This window comes from Ambystoma mexicanum, chromosome 1q, assembly GCF_040938575.1.
Source record: "Ambystoma mexicanum isolate Mex_15411 chromosome 1q, UKY_AmexF1_1, whole genome shotgun sequence".
Taxonomy (NCBI): Eukaryota; Metazoa; Chordata; class Amphibia; order Caudata; family Ambystomatidae; genus Ambystoma; species Ambystoma mexicanum.
The window spans coordinates 814,723,665-814,744,637 of NC_090922.1; the positions used below are offsets into that span (position 1 = coordinate 814,723,665).

The window sequence follows — 20,973 nt, forward strand, 5'->3', positions numbered from 1 at the left end:
TACCTACTCTGGCTAATGTCCTACAATAACCATGCCACAAGGTTTTCCTTTGTATCTTGGCTATCTTGTGTTTTTGCATAATTCCTGCCTTTTCAGTTCAGGAAAATCCTTGTATGGTCATGCACTGCCTGGGAAGCACAAAGGTTTTGTGGGCTAGTGCAGGGCACGTGTGTGAGGAGTCAGGAAGTGGGCTGGGCTGTCTGGTCCTAATCTATAACCTGGCTCAATATGGTTTGATGTTCATGCGTGCATGAGACCCACAGTGATCCCCAACTGGACCACTGCTATTGTGCATGAGTTGGGCAGATCTTGCCATTGGAGGGCTGAGTCTGAGCACTAACCTAACTTTGGATAAGAAGAGGAGCCCTGCAGCCGTTCCAGCAGATCTGAAGGAGCCAAGTACCCTGAGAAGCCGAGCAGACGAAGGACAATCCTGCGATGCACTTGACGAGGCCTGACAACTGAATCCTGCGACTGTTCGGGAGAACCCCTGCTTGGCGACTGACCTCGAAGGCCTTCATTAGTGCTTCAACCCTTTGGAGTGGTGGGCCCAACCATTCCTGACGTCTCCTGGTAACCCTGCAAGAGAGCCTGTTCCCTGGGCCATCCACTGAACTGTTAAGCTCGAATTTGGGCTACCACGATAGGAGAGCAGAAGGCTGAAGGTTGTGTCAGACCACAATAGCTGAATCCCTTTGCGCCACCTTGAAAAGAGTGACTGTCAGAACAGAGCAGTTCCCCGCATCGATTCCGGTGTCCTGAGAAGTGCTGCAGTGGTGTCTTCCACATTCTTCCTCGGGAACAGGGTGCAGCAGCACCACTGACCATCCAGACCCATCTATGCACCTGCAGCATCTGGTCGTCTGGGAACCGAAAGGAAGGCAGGACAACGTGCCTCTGGTGACCACGTCCAGACCTGCCAAGTCTGGACCAAAACCGAAGTAAGGGCAGTGAGTAGTGAGGATACTTACCGGTGGCCTTATTTCATCCGTAGCATTTTCTAACTTTGGAGCTAAGTTTTGTAATACTTTGGACTGTGTAATACTTGCTATCTAAAGCCATCTGAAAGCTGGGAACAGTTTCATTAGCAATAACAGATACTTACCTGTCTTTTGAATCTTTCCTCACATCTTCAGAACACTTCTAACTTTTACCAGTCTCCGGAAAGTATTGTAACGTATTACGCACAGGTTGAACATTGGGCGCAAGGCCCCATTCATCTTAGGGCTGGGCTTTCAAAGTGAGGATTGTCATTTCAGATGAGTGTTGGTGCTAACTAAATTACTTACCCTCTTCCTTTGCAGGTATTGGTGAAGTAATTGATTTATGTTCACTGACTAACATGTCTGTATATATGTTTTATAGTAGATAGTTTTATGTGACACTTTGCCTGCCTTTATTCATTTCTAATGTGTTATCCTGGGCCTATAATAAATAGTATATTTATATAACTGTCTAATTATAATCCTTGGTATTTTGCTGTGTGGACTCATTGTGGACCCCTGACCCCACTCACCTCTCCTGAGACTAAGCCTTGACCACTCTCCACGTTGCCTGGATTGGTGTGACTTTAACTCACAGAAGAAATCCCTGAAATCCAACAAAGGTGTCCGCCTAAACATCTATCCACCAAGCCAGAGTTTAGAAATCCATTCTAACATGGGGCAAGGCTGGGCAAATGAGCTTACACTTGAAATATGATAGAATCAGCTGGACATGTGAGGCTGTATTTTACATATGGTGACTATAACCAGGCATATCAAACTTTACTGGGCATACAATGACAGAAACTGGGCAATTGCATCTGCATTTGGCATATTATTATATTTATGTGAGGCTGTATTTAGTATATTATGCTTTTGCCTGTCACGCAAGCCTTTAACTGGCATGAGACAACAGTAAGTGGCAGTAATTGGCAATATGAGGCTGTACTGGCATAAAAAGGCAGTGAAACATGGACGTCATTTGGGGGTAGCTACCCCTGGCATTCCCCTTGCAACCCCTTCCCCTACCACTGATACCGATGGATTTAGAGGCAGTGCTGGCAACATCAGGCCCAGTGCAATATTATCTTCAGCAGGATGTTTCTTTAGGACTCAGTGATGCAAGCACAGCACATGCAGAAGCCTTGCACTTTTGCATCTACTGCATGGCTGTCTGCACACATTATATGTACCAATTTCCATAATATGGACATGCACACAAGTATAAAATATAATCAGTCAGTCAAACTCGTTTATTTTGGATCATACATTCATAAAACGAACATAAAAACAGATATCATACAATGTGAAAACAAAGGGCCTCATTTGAAGTCTGGCGGTCCGGAAATACGGGTGCCAGTAGCAATGTACCAGCACTCTTTCCGTACTGCCAGACTACGAGAATGCCTGCAGGGGCCGGTGCTCCCGGCAGGTCTGACCTGCCGGGAGCACCGCCCCCTGCAGGCATGGTTTTCATGGACGCACCAGCACCGTTGACAACGGTGCCGGTGGTTCCGTGTCCCCATTCCCGCACGGCAATGGGGACTAACAGTTTCCGCCACCTGACATCCCGTTCCGCCACCACCTGGAATATCCCGGTGGCACTGGGATATCAGGCGGCAGAAACAGTGTTACGAGGTTTGCGGCAGCCCGCTGGTGCACAAGTGGGTTACTGCCGACCTTGTAATGAGGCCCAAAGGCATAAATGTGTTCATCAAACAAAATAGAGAAATCCAAAAATTATTTGTACATTCATTGTTATGATGACATCATAGGGATAAAAGCAAGCACTTATTCATGTAGAGGATTGATATAAAACAATGATTGTATTGAGATATTGCATGGGTACAGGAATAGTAATTCACCTTTTTCATTACACAGGATTCTGTTGCTCTGGTAACAATAATCAAGCTCTCTTAGCCCATGCTTTTCTCAGGAAGCTGCCAAAAGCAAATGCCATCCTCGGATCTAGACACGCCTCAGTCCATTGTCTCTCAAAACCCCCAGTATCAACGTTTTTCTAATATCTGCATAGAGGGGGCCGAAAATAACTAAATGGGCCAATGTCTCCCTTTCCCTGCAAAGGCAGAGAGGAGTAGCTCCAACTGTACATCAAAACGCTCAGTGGTAACATGATACACCTGGCCTCAGTGGGGAAGGCCTTCTGATGTAAATCCGTAACAAACAGGTACCCAGCTGCCCCCTCATTAGGAGAGAGAGAGGCAGATATAGGGCCTCTTTACAGGTGCTGCCGCCGGTAATTGCCCTTTTCTGGAACCTGGTAAAAATGAATCCGCATTCCCATTGAGCCCAGTAGGGCTCAATGGGAATGGGGAGGATGCTAACAACGGGCCCGTTAATGACTGGCCCGTTGTTAGCATCCTGGACTGCTAGCAGGACCTGCTAAGGATGCCTGGTCTGGCCAGGCATTTCTTAGCGGGTCCCGCAGGAGTCCTCATAATAGGGCAGCCCATAATGAACGGTGCCGGTCCCGTACCGGCACCGTTCATTACGGGACCACCAGGGTCCTACTGAGGCCCATAGTCTTACTTGTTTTTTTTAAATGATTTATTCCTCCTCAATACAGCAGGAAATAAAATGCATAATCTTAAATTTCCAAGTATTTTTTAGAAGCGTGTCCAGCATTTCAGTCTTCTCAAAGCACATCCCTGGAAATGGGGTCTGATGAATGTAAGCCATCCTATACCAACTTGTGAACGACAACAAGTTTTTAATTATAGCCTTTGTCAGGTTCTCTTCTTTATCCGTCCGAACAAATATATAAAGATATGTTGTGATGAACAACAAACAGCTTAGAATAGGTGCTGTTTTATTTAAATGGCAGGAAGACTAATTAAAATACAAGACTTTACCAAGCATCACTGTTCAGTTAATTATGCTAGTTGGTGATCAGTTTCTTTGTGCATATATATATATATATATATATATATATATATATATATATATATATATATATATATATATATATATATATATATATATATATATTTGTGCTTGGATGATCAATTCACCTAATAGATAAACAGGGGGCCACAGCTGTGGTGGGAAGACAATGCCTTTCAGGGTATCATGGCCAAGCATGTGATTGTTGTGGTGGAATGGGGTCTATATGGGAATGAGATGCAAATGGTGTTCAGGGCACCCATTTGATCTGTTAGGCGTAGGCCTCTCACCCACTACATAGCAATGTCAAATCTAGCTGTGTTTGGTATTGTAATCATTGGTTCACCTGTGTCTCAAATCTAGCTGTGTTTAGTACTGCACCCATTTGATCTGTTAGGCGTAGGCCTCTCACCCACTACACAGGACTCTCAAATCTAGCTGTGTTTAGTGCTGCACTCATTTGATCTGTTCGGCATAGGCCTCTCTCCCACTACACAGGACTCTCAAATCTAGCTGTGTTTAGTACTGCACCCATTTTATCTGTTAGGCGTAGGCCTCTCTCCCACTATACAGGACTCTCGAATCCAGCTGTTTGTGGTACTGCACCCAATTGATCTGTCAGGCATAAGCCTCTCACCTACTATACAGGACTCTCAAAATCTAGCTGTGTTTAGTACTGCACCCATTTGATCTGTTAGGCGTAGGCCTCTCTCCACTATACAGGACTCTCAAATTTAGCTGTGTTTGGTTCTGCACCCATTTGATCTGTTAGGCGTAGGCCTCTCACCCTCTATACTGCACTCTCAAATCTAGCTGTGTTTAGTACTGCACCCATTTGATCTGTTAGGCGCAAGCCTCTCTTCCACTATACAGGACTCTCAAATTTAGCTGTGTTTAGTATTGTAATCATTGGTTCACCTGCGTCTCAAATCTAGCTGTGTTTAGTACTGCTCCCATTTGATCTGTTAGGCGTAGGCCTCTCACCCACTATACTGCACTCTCAAATCTAGCTGTGTTTAGTACTGCACCCATTTGATCTGTCAGGCGTAAGCCTCTCGCCCACTATACAAGACTCTCAAATCTACCTGTTTAGTACTGCACCCATTTGATCTGTTAGGCGTAAACCTCTCTCCCACTATAAAGGACTCTTAAATCTAGCTGTGTTTAGCACACCACCCATTTAATCTGTTAGGTGTAGGCCTCTCTCCCACTATACAGGACTCTCAAATCTAGCTGTGTTTAGTATTGTAATCATTGGTTCACCTGTGTCTCAAACCTAGCTGTGTTTAGTACTGCACTCATTTGATCTGTTAGGCGTGGGCCTCTCACCCGCTATACCAGACTCTCAATTCTAGCTGTGTTCAGTACTGCACCCATTTGATCTGTTAAGCGTAGGCCTCTCTCCCACTATACAGGACTCTCAAATCGAGCTGTGTTTAGTATTGTAATAATTTGTTCACCTGTGTCTCAAGCCTAGCTGTGTTTGGTACAACACCCATTTGGCCTGTTGGGTGTGGGCCTCTCTCCCACTGTGCGGGACTCTCGGGTCTGGCTGTGTTCAGTACTGCACCCATTTGATCTGTTAGGTGTAAGCCTCTCTCCCACTATGCAGGACTTTTAAATCTAGCTGTGTTTAGTACTGCACCTATTTGAACTGTTAGGCGTAGGCCTCTCTCCCACTATGCAGGACTCTCAAATCTAGCTGTGTTTAGTACTGCTCCCATTTGATCTGTTAGGCGTAGGCCTCTCTCCCACTATACAAGACTCTCAAGTCTAGCTGTGTTTAGTACTGCACCCATTTGATCTGTTAAGCATAGGCCTCTCTCCCACTATTCAAGGCTCTCAAATCTAGCTGTGTTTAGTATTGTAATCATATGTTCACCTGTGTCTCAAGCCTAGCTGTGTTTAGTACTGCACCCATTTCGATCTGTTAGGCATAGTCCTCTCTCCCGCTATACAGGACTCTCAAATCTAGCTGTGTTTAGTACTGCACCAATTTGATCTGATAAGCGTAAGCCTCTCTCCCACTATACAGGACTCCCAAATCTAGCTGTGTTTAGTACTGCACCCATTTGATCTGTTAGGCATAGGCCTCTCTCCCACTATACAGGACTCTCAAATCTAGCTGTGTTTGGTTCTGCACCCATTTGATCTGTTAGGCATAAGCCTCTCACCCACTATACAGGACTCTCAAGTCTAGCTGTATTTAGTACTGCACCCATTTGCTATGTTAGGCATAGACCTCTCTCCACTATACAGGACTCTCAAATCTAGCTGTGTTTAGTATTGTAATCATATGTTCACCTGTGTCTCAAGCCTAGCTGTGTTTAGTACTGCACCCATTCGATCTGTTAGGCGTAGGCCTCTCTCCCGCTATACAGGACTATCAAATCTAGCTGTGTTTAGTACTGCGCCTATTTGATCTGTTAGGCGTAGGCCTCTCTCCCACTATACAACACTCTCAAGTCTAGCTGTATTTAGTACTGCACCCATTTGATATGTTAGGCATAGACCTCTCTCCCACTAGACAGGAATCTCAAATCTAGCTGTGTTTAGTATTGTAATCAATTGTTCACCTGTGTCTCAAGCATAGCTCTGTTTGGTACAACACCCATTTGACCTTTTGGGCGTGGGCCTCTCTCCCACTGTGCGGGACTCTCGGTCTGGCTATGTTCAGTACTGCACCCATTTGATCTGTCAGGCGTGGGCCTCTCCCCCACTATACAACTATCTTGAGTCTAGCTGAGCCTTATTTCAAACTGAATTGTCTGGCAGTCAAATTGTATTGCTGGCTGTAGGACACTCCCTCTCTCTGCGGGACTCTCAAGTCTAGCTGTGCCCTATTTCAAATTGCATTGTTAGCTATAGGCCTCTCTCCCAGGTTCAAGTGTTTATTGGCTGATCACTGTGGAGTGATACTGTGATTATTGGGTCGCGCTCCATGAGATGATACAGTGATTGTCAGCTACGCTCATTAAGACAATTCTGTAGTTACCGGCTATACCCTTCGTCACACCACTTCATTTGTTTACTGCTGTAAACCTTTCCAAGGAATGCCACATCAGGGACAGCCACTGTAATAACCCAACGATAGAACCCTAGCAAACCTCCCCTACCTTACTCGAGACTACGACTGAACAAGCCAACAATATCAAATGACAAAGACCGCTAACAGACTGAGCCCAAACTTGTAACAGACAATCCCCCTACATCCAGTACAACACCACAAGATAGCCAGACCAAAGCAAAACCTACTTGCCATCAACAACCAGAAATAAAGATCAAGTAAAACGCTCAAACTCAAAATGCAGCGCAAACGAACTGGAGCAAAAGAAAGAGAAAGAGAAAAAAGAACAAACTCAACTGAACACCACCGAAGACTCACAACTGCAGAACACCCTCCCACAGACAGGAACGACAACAGAACCAACGCCGGGGGAAGAGAGAAATCACTCTACCTAACTCCATAACTGTCAAGTAATCAGTCACCAGAACAAGCCAACCCAACGTACGGATCAACAGCAGACAACCGAACACAATCACACAGAAGAACAGACAACTCTAGAAATAAGAATAACAAGAACAGAATCGACGCACTAACACCTTACATCACCAAAACAAGAAAAACTTCCACTCCAGAGCCACAAAACTTTGAAGAAGAACCTGATGAAAACAAAAACCCAAGACTGAACCTAGAAGATTTATTCGACGACACAGACACAACTGTACCAACACCTAAAAAAGAGACCGACCTGGAAGGAAATCGCAACACCACTCAGGAAACAAGGCCGACAAAAAAATACAAACCAAACCACACCTTTAAAATCCACTGCAACCTAATAAACTCACGATCCATGTCAAAACACTCAATAGAGATCTTTGACCTTCTCTGCGACAACGGCATTGACATCCTATTCATCACAGAAACATGGCTGGACAACACAATCACACTCCAAAGCTGCCTCCCGACCAACTTCAAATGCCTTCAGGTAAACAGGAAAAATACAAAAGGAGGAGGCCTCGCAATAGCATTTAAAGAACACCTGAAAATAAAAACAGACGAACCCCTCAACATCATCAACTGCGAAACCATGGTCATACACTTATCAACGAATTAAAAAACGAACATCACATTCATTCTGGTTTACAGACCACCAACATACGATGCAAACTTCGTCGACAACTTCATAGAAGCCATCACCAATATAGCCATCAAGCACAAACATCTAATAATCATGGGGGACATCAACATCTGGTTTGAAGAAAAACATGCCAACTCTCAAAGCTCACTAATTGGACAGCTAACGACCATGAAACTACAGCAGTTGGTCAAAGGGGCAACACACTCGGCAGGACACACCCTTGAAGCAATCTTCGCCAAGAAAAAAATCATCACCACAGCACCACCAATACAAATACTGTGGAGCGACCATCTCATCATCTCATTTGTGATCACACTACCAACTCAAGTGCACTTCCAGCCCCCCCCAAGCTCACAAACCCATCACAAGAAGAACCTGGAAAACTGTCAAAGCAAGCAACCTAATGGAACAACTGGAGATGACCAAACCCTCAACTACAGAACTAGCACTGGCTGACCTAGACGGGAAAGTGGAGCTACTCCACAAATGGATTGCGGATGCAATTGAAAACACCACCCCGGAAAAACCATTTACCCCCTCAAAAGAAAAGAGGAATGGCAAAATGGTTCACACCGCTAATAAGGACCATGAAAAAGGACAACAAGAAGATGGAATTGGAATGGAGAAAATAATACAACCAAGAGAAGAAATTACTGTTCCAAAAATAAATCTGCGCATACAAGAAGGAAATACAAAAGGCAAAGAGAAGGCATTATGATGACAGAATCACCAATGCCACCAACATACAAAAAGAAATGTTCAACATCATTAAAGAAATGAGAAACCCACCTGGTTGCGATAACACTCCAACCTCCTCAGAGAAACTTTGCAACGACCTGGCAGACCATTTCAAGAGCAAAATCAATGACATCAGACAAATCATACAAAACAGACCAACCAACCATAACACTCAACCAACCTGACCTAAGAAAGAGCCACAGCACAAACTCCAAAACTTTCCGGAAATATCAGCAGAGGAATTCGCCAAGCTGGTAAAACACAGCAAGAAAGCAGAATCACCCATGGATCTCTGCCCCCCTGACATCTTCAAATCAATCCTCGTACAAGGAACGCCATCAGAGCACTACAGAAACCTCCTAAATCTCTCACTCACAACAGGAACTGTACCAAAATCCTTCAAATCAGCATATATCAAACCACTTTTAAAAAGCACAAGTGGCGACGTGGAAGACCTCTCCAACTACAGTCCGATTTCCAACATTCCCTACCCGGCAAAACTCCTAGAAACTTATGTATACAAACGAACCCAAGAACATGTAGAAAAACCAACTACTAGACCAAGCACAAGTCGGTTTCAGACCTGCAAGAGGAACAGAATCGGCACTACTATCCATCTGGGATGACCTAAAAACAAACGCAGAATCCACAACCTCAGCTCTGATTCTGCTCGACCTCTCGGCAACCTTTGACACAGTTAGCCATGACACCCTAACCAACAGATTGGAAGACTTAGGTATAACGGACATGGCACTACTCTGGTGCCACAAGGATACTCACTATCGCCACTATACTTCAAAATCTACCAGACTCCAGTAATCAGAATCTTCAAAAAATACAAAATCATATGCTACAACTACGCAGATGACATTCAAATCATCTACAAAATCGAAGACACTCAAGCCGATCACTCAACCCTAATTGAATGTCTAAAAGAAGTCTTTAACTGGATGAACGCCAACAACACGAAAATCAACCCAGGAAAGACAGAAATCATGATTATATCCAAATATTCAAGAGAACACCACCTACATTCCCTAAGCCGACGGAATTGGGAACCACTCCCACACCCTCTAAGGTAGTAAAAAATCTGGGAGTCCTGATGGACAACACCCTAACCTTAGAACCACAAATAAACGCAATAATCAAGAAATGCTTTTACCTCCTTCACACAACAAGAAGAATCCTACCTTTCCTCTCCTTCACCCACAAAACACTCACAATCGTCGCACTCATCATGCAAAGAATCGATTACGCAAACAGCCTCTACCTCGGGATGCCAGAATACCTCCTGAAGAAACTACAACGCATCCAAAATGTAGCAGCCAGACTCTTCCTCAAACTATCCAGAAGAGACCACATCACTCCAGCGCTAAAAATACTACATTGGCTCCCAGTGACACATCGCATCACCTTCAAAACAATGTGCATAGCACACAGGGCAATCAGCAGACAGGGAGCTGAATTCCTACAAAAGAAAATAACAATCTACAAACCAACAAGACTACTCAGATCAAGCAATTAAATCCACCTGGAGCGAAACCATACGTCAAGAAAAAACTAGGAGGCTCCTCCTTCTCTCACCTGGCTGCAAAAACCTGCAACAATATACCGAAAGAAATAAGAAACACCAAAGATCACCTACAATTCAGAAAACTACTAAAAACCTGGCTCTTCAACAACACAGAGACAAATTGAAACAACCAAACAAGAAACACAGAGAACAGGTTGACAAAAATTAGGATGACACAGACAACGCCCAGAAACAACTATGGGAATGTCCTACAATAACAAGAGAGACAATGCTAGGCTGAATAGGACACAGGCGACAACCCCATGAGGACAGAATGTAAATCCTGCCCAATTCCATCCTTCAACCTCACCCACTCCATGAACGCCACTGTCACAGTGTAATCATTACATCATATTTCATGTTGTGTTGGGTCTGCGAACGTTTCGCTTCTCTGCATTCTCCCGTGCTCGGAATGCAGAGAGGAGAACGTGAGCGGAGGCAGCGCTGAGGCCGGACTGCGGTAGCCTGCCGGAGACTTGACAATAAATCTCCTGAAGAACTATAAATGTGTCGAGATATTTACTTTGCAACAATGGCGACGAGGATCGTTCCCTAGTGTGTGCGGAAGGAAGAAGTCTCCGACTGGATGCGCACATTAATCTATGATTACGGTGGTTCCCCGAGTATCTATACGAGAAGTTTGACATCGGACACCTCGAGATGGCGATAGTGATGTGAAGAGGTACGGGGGACTAAAGGAAGTACATATAGGTCCCGGTACCCTACAATTCAGAGTGGCATTTTTTAAGTGTGCGCGCGGGCTGCCAACGGATATCTTAGCAAGCTGTGCTTGGTTTATTAGAGGAAAGGACCTAACGACGTGAGTGGACGTGCCTCCATATTGAGTATTTTCGGTAGAAACACCATGGCAACCATACAAACAAGTGGAAACAAGCACCTCCGTGAAAATGTAATGGTTGATAGTTGTGCATAAGGTGGTTTCAGCAAGAGTGACATTGCTAAAGACATTAGCAGCAAGGAAAGAATCACAATTAGACAATTGCTACAAAACTGGAGTGAGTTTCATTGTCCTGGCTCTAGGAGTTTGCAGTAATGGTTATAAAAGAGTAATGGAGACTGCACTGAAAATGTTTTAAAAAAAAAAAAAAAAAAAAAGAAGAGGAAAAAGGAGAGAAACAAACAAATAGAGGACATAAAAAAAAAAAACAAAAAAAAAAAAAAAAAAAAGACAGACCAGATAAGAAACCTGTAGATATATAACAACAGCAGCCATGCAGAGTGTGGTGGCCCCAATGAAATTCCTACCCTTGCCTGGAAATCCGACGAGTTCCTGGGAACAATGGCTAGACAGCTTCCAGGTTTACCTAAGAGCAGTAGGTGGTGCAAAATACAATGACGACGTAAAAGAAGCTACTCTGCTGAATTGCATAGGGGCAGAGGCCTTAAGAATTTTTAGGACTTTGCCAGAACCGAGTTATAATGAACTTGGGGCTGGGGACTCTGCCTCCACTTCAAGGAAATACGAGATCGCTTTGTTAAAATTGAACAAACATTTCGGCAACAAAACAAACATTGTTCTAGAAAGATATAGATTTCTATCCAGGAAACAAGGCAAAAATGAATCTGTTGACGATTATATCGCAGCCCTTAGAGGACTCATTTCGACATGTGAATTCACTGGTGTGGCTGATGAGTATATGAGGGACCAATTGGTACTACATGTAGCCGACAACCGTATACAGCAACGTCTTTGGCAAGCTAAGAACCCATCTTTAGAACAAGCCATTGAAATTGCGCGGACTTTCGAACTGGGAGAAAAGTGTATGAAGGAGATTCAGAACAAAAACGACAGTGTTGATATCAAATCTGTACATGTCAACAGTGAAGGGAAATACGAAGGTGATGAAGAAACACTTATTGCCGCGGTGAAAAAGATAGTAAAGTCAGATTTTACCTCAAATTGGAGACAAAACAGAGAGTCAGTTCAAAGATCACAGAACAAATGCTTTAAATGTGGTTGGGCGAAACATGTAAACATTGAGAAAGAATGCCCGGCTCATTCCGTGGAGTGTTACAAATGTGGATATGTGGGCCATTTTGGTAAAGTTTGCCGCAATGTGAGAGGCAGAGGCAGATTCAATTCACGCTATAATAATATGCGAAGCAATGGCCAATGGAACAGAGGGTCTATGGCATCAGTGGGGAGAATAGAAGAAGCCTCTACGTCAAATGATCTGGTCGCGATTACCAGTTGTCTAGAAGATAGAGTGCATATACTTACCATTGCCACAACTGGGAATACTATGGGCTCATGGGTGTCGATGACAATAGATGATACTATGTTGCAAGTGATGGTCGACACAGGATCACCTTATACCATGGTTGATGCAAATACTTTTAGAAATGTGCTGAATATGGACATGAGAAAGCTTCATGCGCCTACCGTCAGAGCCACAGGCTATGGGAAAACACCCATAGACATGATTGGATACGCCTGGGTGAAGTTGTGTTTCAAAGGGAGGAAGACCTTTTGTAAACTTTATGTTGCCAAAGAGGGTTACTCAATAGTTGGCTGGTGGGAGCAAGCGTCACTAGGGATAAGAATACATCCCGGAGAAGAAGAACCAATAATGAGTGTAGTGAGTACTACTTGTGACTCTGCTGAAGCTTTAGTGAAAAGTTTTCCCAAAGTTTTCAATGACAACATAGGAGCCTTGAAAGGATTTAAGCATCGTATAATATTGAAGAGAGGAGCTAAACCGGTTGTGCATAGAGTACGAAATATCCCCATTGGTACAAGAGAGGCCCTTCAGAAGGAGTTGGATAAATTATGCTTCCATAATATCATTGAGCCGATTGAAAGCTCAGAGTGGCTTTCTCCAATTGTCATCGTGAGAAAGCCTGATGGGACAATCAGGATGTGTGTAGACTTAAGAGATCTCAACAACAATATATGGGTTGACCGACATCCGTTACCCAACATTGGAGAGATGTTAACAACGATGGAACCAGCAAAATTCTTCTCGACTTTAGACCTGTCATCAGCATATCACCAGATTGTACTAGATGATGAATCTAGGCACCTCACATCATTTATAACACTGTTGGGGGCTTATCGATATAAAAGGATGCCATTTGGTTTAGCATCGGCAGCTGCCGTATTCCAGAGACTGATGCAGCACCTGTTTACGGGTCTAAAAGGTGTACATTATTTTCAGGATGACATATTAATATCAGCCATGAGTGAAGAAGACCATGATGCCAAACTGTTAGGAGTCCTGCAAATAATTCAACAAAGGGGTCTGACCCTGAAAATAGAGAAATGCAAAATCAAAAGGAAAGAGGTTACGTATTTAGGCCACTGTATCAGCGAAGAAGGCATAAGTCCTAAGGAAGCTCTGATAAACACTATCCTGAAGATCCCTGATCCTACGAATAAAGATCAACTTAGAAGTCTACTTGGTCTCACTGAATATTACTCCAAATTCGTCGACCATTATGCAGAAAAAACTGTTCACATGAGGAATATGATGACCAAAGGCACAAAATTTGATTGGTCAGTGGAATGTAAGAAAGAATTAGACAATATAAAGAATTTGATTAATAAGGCACCCACACTCAAGATGTTCAACCCTGGTGCCAGAACTGTGTTGTCGGTTGATGCAAGTAATGTTGGTTTGGGTGGAGCTCTGGAACAATTTCATGATGGTTTACTTGTCCCGATAGCTTTTGCTTCGAGAACTTTAAAGGGAGCAGAGAAAAATTATTCTACTATTGAAAAAGAAGCACTAGGCTTCAAATGGATCTTAGAACACTTCAAAGGACTAATTTGGGGAGTTCCCATTGAATTGAAAACAGATCACAAACCTCTCATCCATGTGCTCAATCCCAAGAACTCTCACTTAACATCACCTCGCATTAGAAGATGGACTTTGATCATTATGCAGTACAATGTGGTTATAAAATATACCCCAGGCAGGTTTAACAAAGTCGCTGACTGTTTTTCCCGGTTGCCTTGTACTGATGAATATCTTGAAGTGCCAAATGATGAGAGTTTAAGTGAGGGTCAGAATACGGATTCCATTATTGCACAGATTCATCCTGGTTTCGATAAAGGAGAGTGGGTGGCAGCCGCCAATTCAGATCCTGAACAAGAGATGCTAAAAAAGGCTGTAGCGGATGGATGGAAAAATGTACAAGATAATGTTAAGCTATGGGAAAAGATCAAAGACGAAATATCATATGATGACCTATATGTATATCGTGGTGACCGCATTGTGCCACCAGTTACGTTGAGGAGAAAAATCATGGACATTGCCCATGAAGGACATATTGGCAGAGATTTGACGAAAAGGAGAGTTAGAGGAATGTATTGGTGGCCCAGTATGTGGGGTGATGTGGAGTCACTGGTTAAGGAATGTTCTGCTTGCGCGGCCAGTGACAAAAGCAGACTAATAAGAACCACGCCTCTTCAACCTGTAAATGTGCCTAATGCAGTATGGTCTAAACTAGCTATTGACATTGCTGGCCCATATGAAGTGTTAGAACCCATGAAGATATATTTGGTAGTTTTAGTTGACTACACATCAAAGTGGATCGAATGTGGAATCTTGGAAGAATCTGTGTCGACATACAAAATTACAAGATTTTTGGAAGAAATCTTTAGTAGAGAGGGTGATCCACAAGAGTTAGTTTCAGATAATGGCACCCAGTTCGTGTCGCAAGAGATGCAAAAGTTTTTAAATGATAGAGCCATCAAGCATATTACCACAGCTTTGTACCACCCAATGAGCAATGGTCTTGTAGAAAGGATGAATCGCTTTATAAAAGGAACGATTCAACTGGCAATAGCAAATGATCTACCATGGAAAGATACTCTTAAAGAAGCATTAGATACATATAAAGTTACACCTCACTCAGTCACTGGAATAGAACCGTTCACCTTGATGAGGGGTAGAACGGCTAACAATAGACTCAAACCAGCTTGGATGTCGACAGGGAAGAATGTTGACATTAACATGGATGAGATCATGGAGAGGGTTAAGAAAAGACAAGATCAATACAAGAGGTACTATGACCAGCGTAACTGTGTGAAGGAAAGTGATACCAAAGCTGGGGATTGGATCAGAATAAAGGAACCGAGAAAGGTTTTGAAGGGGGAGTCTAAGTTTCGGGCTCCTCAGAAAGTTGTCAAGCGTCTAAAAAAATCTGTAGTGTTGGAAAACGGAGACAAGTGGTCGTGTGATGACATCACAGTAGCTGGAAAAAATGAATTAAAATATACTGGTAATAACTCTATCAAATGCAGACAAAGCGTGGATGAGAGAGGAAGGGAAAGAAGATGTGGAAAAGAACTAAAAGGAGAGAACTGCAGAGTTTCCAGTGGTAACGGCGAAAGGTGTTCAAGATCCAGAAGAGTTATACCCAATTATAAGGAAGGGTTCATTTATTATTGACTGTTGTCCACATTCAAGAACATTTATGTGAACTGGGACGCTACGCTGTTGCCACAAACAGCCAGGGTGTATCCTTTACTTCAGCAGTAGTTTTTATGAATATTAGAAGGGATGAGTACATCACTATGTACAGTTTCTGCTTTAGGAATGGTTCGTTATTTATCTTCAAGTACATGTTTTGATTAATGTGTGATTTTTAAGCTTAGGTTTCTTTCTTTCTTTCTTTCTTTCTTTCTTTCTTTATTTCTTTCCTCTTTCTTTAATTTCCTCAGTTATGTATTAGGAAGGGAGATGTCACAGTGTAATCATTACATCATATTTCATGTTGTGTTGGGTCTGCGAACGTTTCGCTTCTCTGCATTCTCCCGTGCTCGGAATGCAGAGAGGAGAACGTGAGCGGAGGCAGCGCTGAGGCCGGACTGCGGTAGCCTGCCGGAGACTTGATAATAAATCTCCTGAAGAACTATAAATGTGTCGAGATATTTACTTTGCAACAGCCACCAAGTGCCATTTATGAATGTTGACAGTTGCCACTTTGGACGGAGCTATGGACGTTACCGTGCACAGAACTGAGACAGAGTTGTGAATGATGGCAGATGCAGGGCCTAGACGTAGCTACGAGTGTTGGCATGTACCTCGCTTGGATGACAGGGTTGTGAGCGACAGCCTGCGTGAGCAACTGGGTGGGACTGTGATTGCCGACCATAGCCACATCTGGATAGAGTAGCGGTTGTTGAGCAAAGCCACGTCCAGACTGCATCGGGAAGGCCACCAAGGCCAGATTAGGATGGCATCACAAACACCAGCTAGCCCCACATATAGACAGGCTCCAGTGGTGGGCAGGGGTCAAATTTGGGCACAGTTGTGAATATTGGCGAGCGCCATTAATGGAAGGGATAATAAATATCGGTTGATGCCAGAGCTAGATTGACATACAGTGATGTTCATGCGCCACACCTAGAAAAAACGTGGAAATTCAGCACATTGCTTGTAGACAATGGGGGTCATTATGAGGTAGGGGGCTGGCATGGCTACCCCCTTACCGGGTACTGGGTCCGGGTTCCCTGAATGAGGAATTACCGGGCAATTCCGACTTTGGAGGGCCCGGTATTTCCCCATTCAGGGAAGCCGACCTCAGCACATCCCCATTCCCATTCGAGCCCCTATAGGGCTCAATGGGAATGGGGAGGGTGCTAACAACGGGCCTGGGTCCCGTTAGCACCCTGGTCTGCTTGCGGGACCCGCTAAGGACATCTGGTCTGACCAGACATCCTTAGCGTGTTCCTGCAAGCAGACTCTTAATGAGGCGGTAAGGGGTTGACGGCTCCGGCACCTTTACCGGCGCCGTTGACCCCTTACTGCCTGGGTCATAATGACCCCCAATGATGCCAATAACCAATCCACTAACAATTTCAACCCTCCGCCTACACCTCTCAAACTCTAACCAGACACAACCACAACCCTATACCACAACAAACCGCCCAAACCTCACTGCACTGCAACAACAAAACAAACCTCACATAGACTTGCACAACAGCACACAATGTTTACCGACTGGAAAACACCCCAACCCCAGGGAACGGTGTTAAACGTGTTGAGGCTGCCAACAGCACATCACTGCTCTCTTGCACTTATCCCACTTATTCCCACTAACTCACCCCCCCTTCCTGTTTCAGAGCTGCCAGAGCGCCAGGGGACCACTCCGGTGGTGTTAGTGTGTGGTACAAATATCCTTTAACATTAACATTAACTAATTGTGTGATGGGAGGTTAAAGGGCATTTGATGCTGCTTCTGCTACTTTTATGATTTTGTTGCAATGAGTAGCTTTATAAAAACTATGCATCCAAACTTGTAAAGTAAAACTAAGGTCTCAAAGAATCACATGCTATGAAGGCATATGTGTAAGACCATGGGCTTGTTTGTAAGGATCAATAAGATATGCTTTCAGTCTTACGATGAATACTAATTTGTTTGGGTTTTTGGCCATCTCTACGCTGCTATTCATCATGCACTTTCTTTCTGTTTTCAGCATAAAGGACATTGTGCAGAACCCAGCTGAATACTTCCTGAAAAGGTTTCCAGATCTGACCCTACACGTCTACGAGACTATTCGATGCTCGACTGAATATAGAGACTTACTAAATGGCTTTGGCTTTTCTCTAGAGAAATGAGCAATAATCACAAGAACATCTGCTCTTATTTAGTTCATCAGTGTTTCACAAAAGATCCTGAACTTGAATGGGAAAGATAGATATTCTATGTAAGGGCTTGCTGTTCACCAATGTAGGTCGCCTATGCCTTGCAACCCAGATGTGCAATTCCTGTTGGGTTCTTGTGTAGGTATAGATGAGGGATGTGGCATGGGATTATGTGATATAGAAAATGTGATTGAAGAATACGTAGTGATTTATGCTTTTTAGAGTATTACAACAACATCTGAATCAAGGAGGTTGCTGCTTGTCATGAAATGTCTTTGTATGGTGCTGCGAGCCCAAGAGGTATGGAGGGCTATTAAAGTTTCAGTCCCTTAAAAAAATGGTAGTTGATACGCTGAAACATTTGTTGCACCTGCGTCCCACAATGTTGCATCAGGTATCGAACACCGACTTGGTGAGGTTAGAGGTCCTAGCATCTTGAACAGAGTCAATAGTTGTCGGACAATCACAGAATTCACAGTTGAGGGAAAAATTGCCATGACATCGATCACTTTATTGGGGTTCTCAGAACTTTAACCAGGGTTCAGGATAAGGATGGCTTTGCACACAAGTTTGCAATGCACAGACATCCAAAGAGAATGATAGATATAGGATCCCAATCATTCAGCTGTGTTTAATGTATTTTTTATGTAATCTATTTTTCTAAAAACAATAATTGCTGTTGATAATGTAAACAATAAACTATCACATCTCTCAGTATTTTTGTAATCAAGATATCATTCCTGAATTTCTGTAAAACGTGACTTATCTCTTCATAGATGTCTACATTGATCATCAAATTTCTCTCTGTCTTAATTATTGTTTCAATAACTACGTACATTTGTTCTGTCCTTGAGTGAAATTTCTTTTCAAGGTTAACTACTAGCATGCTCCAGGAGAATCTTACCTGCTTACATAAGAAACCATGGCACGTGTGCAGCCAATGTTTCTTCGCTGCCCTCATCAACACTGAAGCTTTTCCCCACCTGCCCTTTCCATCACTTACCTTCCCTACTTTGCAGGTGGATAGAGCGCTCTGTGCAACTCCAAATACCCATTGCCAAATTGTGGCTTCTCACTTGCTAACCGCATAACTCTGCCCTCACGCTGGCACATCACATGGACTATTTTCATGTTATAGATGAGAGTAACTGGCTCCCATGAAGACCTGCTAAATTTACAATAACATTGGATTTGCGCTTTCTAAAAGGATTCATGTTGTTGCATTTGTAACCATCCCCGTCGAACTGCCATGACAGGTTACTTCAGTTACAGATTACTTCAGATACAGTAGCACATAAACAGGCATTCAATTCCTGCATGGTGTCTGGTTGTTCCCGGGGCTCACTCGTTTGTAAAGGCCAACTGCTCTGATCAGCTATAGGGCTGCAGACTCTCACAGGATTAGGGGCCAGGATTCACAATGCTTGTATGTATTGTCTAGTCCTGCTGGTAAGGTGCCAGGAAAGGGTGATGTCTGCAAGCATGCAGGTTCAGCTACAACTTAAGAATGCCACAATTCACCACAACCATGTTGCCATCACACACCTCATGCCACTCAGACAATCCCCAATCTAAAGCAATGCCACACTACGGTTACCACCTCCCCAATTCTACTCAATTCTACAGTGTGAGAACCATCCCTCATTAAATTAGGGTAATGCACCTAAACTACAGAGGTGCGATTGCTGGCTGGATAATTACGAAAACCTGCCCTCAGCGCACCACGTGATGCTCATACCAGTATGACACAGCGTTCTGCAGAACTGGCACTAGCGATAACCTGTCTTTAGATTGCTGTATTTAGACTTTAGTGACGTGAGAAGCTCTAACTTTCCACAACGTCCTGTTTTCTGTTCAAAACCCTGAGAAAACATGCCCTACACCAGAAAACACATATTCAAAGGAAATATGGTGCAATAAACCTTATGTCCCTCGGGCTCCCTCCCAGGCACACAAACAGCCCAAGAAGACAGGCCTTGATGCAACTTCAGAAAGGCTCCTCAATACAACCACTGAATCTGAACCATCCACAGCCTCTGATAGGTCCCTTACTGAGGGGCCTGTAACAAAACTCCCAATGCACAGGGAAGCACAGAGAAAACATTGTTTCATATCATTTTGTGTATTGGGGTTCAGCTGTGCAAGTGCACAGGCACAATAAAAGATAGGATCTGTACATTCAACCATACACCAAATATATATTAATGCAGGCAGTTTGGAATAAGGCCCAGCGTTTAGATGCCAGAGACCGTGACTAACGTTGGAATTAACAAAACTGGGCTTTTAAGAGAGAATAATGATCGTACGCCTGATGTATCAGCAAATGCAACCGTCTGCCAGCACAAATGTTCTTTTTATTTCACCCACCCTTGACCTGCAAAGGTAAGGAGGAAGCCGTGTGCAAGGCATTCTGGGAAATAGTTTTTTGTAAATTAAATTAGTTTTGTTGATTGCCTTAATCCCCATATTCTGGATGTTATGACAGATTATAGTACACACTTGTGCTTGCCACATTTTATACCTAATGCAGAAGTACAATTGACTGTGTCCTATAATTGTACACTGGAACTTAGCAAATCAGCTCTTACAAGAAGCACTGTGCATTGGACACTCCTAGTCAACGGGCATGCACAAAATACACATACATGCAGCAATATTTAGTACAGTTTGAAGGAAATTTCTATTTCTGTAAACTAAAATTATGAAACTTTGTCCTGGCCTGTAGCAGTTTGTCCATGTTGAATTTCAGACATTTTTAGAAGATAAGAGCTTTCGCTCATGGGTTAAAAAGAGACATGTGGCGTGGATGCAGTTTGTTTTCAGTCTTAGAGAGCATTCAGAGCGGCTCGATCATGATCTGATAAGTGTGACATACATACATATAATCCCACTGCATGAAGGAGCCAGCAGGTATGATAACATAGACCCAGGGCAGCCCAGGTCGAAACAGAGCTTCTTGCACATATTTATTGTGACACTTGAGCCACCTAAATACTTTTTCGCCAGCATGGGGTCTG

At 43.6% G+C, this 20,973-nt stretch overlaps 1 protein-coding gene across 2 annotated transcripts in view; it reads left to right on the top strand.

Annotated features, from left to right (window-relative positions):
* Positions 1-18,673, top strand: part of LOC138537035 (2-5A-dependent ribonuclease-like) — a 392,082-nt gene extending 373,409 nt beyond the window's left edge. For both annotated transcript variants that reach the window (XM_069641422.1, XM_069641421.1), the window contains exon 7: positions 17,788-18,673. In XM_069641422.1, coding sequence (XP_069497523.1) covers positions 17,788-17,929 — 142 coding nt within the window. In that variant the 3' untranslated portion in view covers positions 17,930-18,673. The remainder of the gene's footprint in view (positions 1-17,787) is intronic.
* Positions 18,674-20,973: the final 2,300 nt, after the last annotated feature.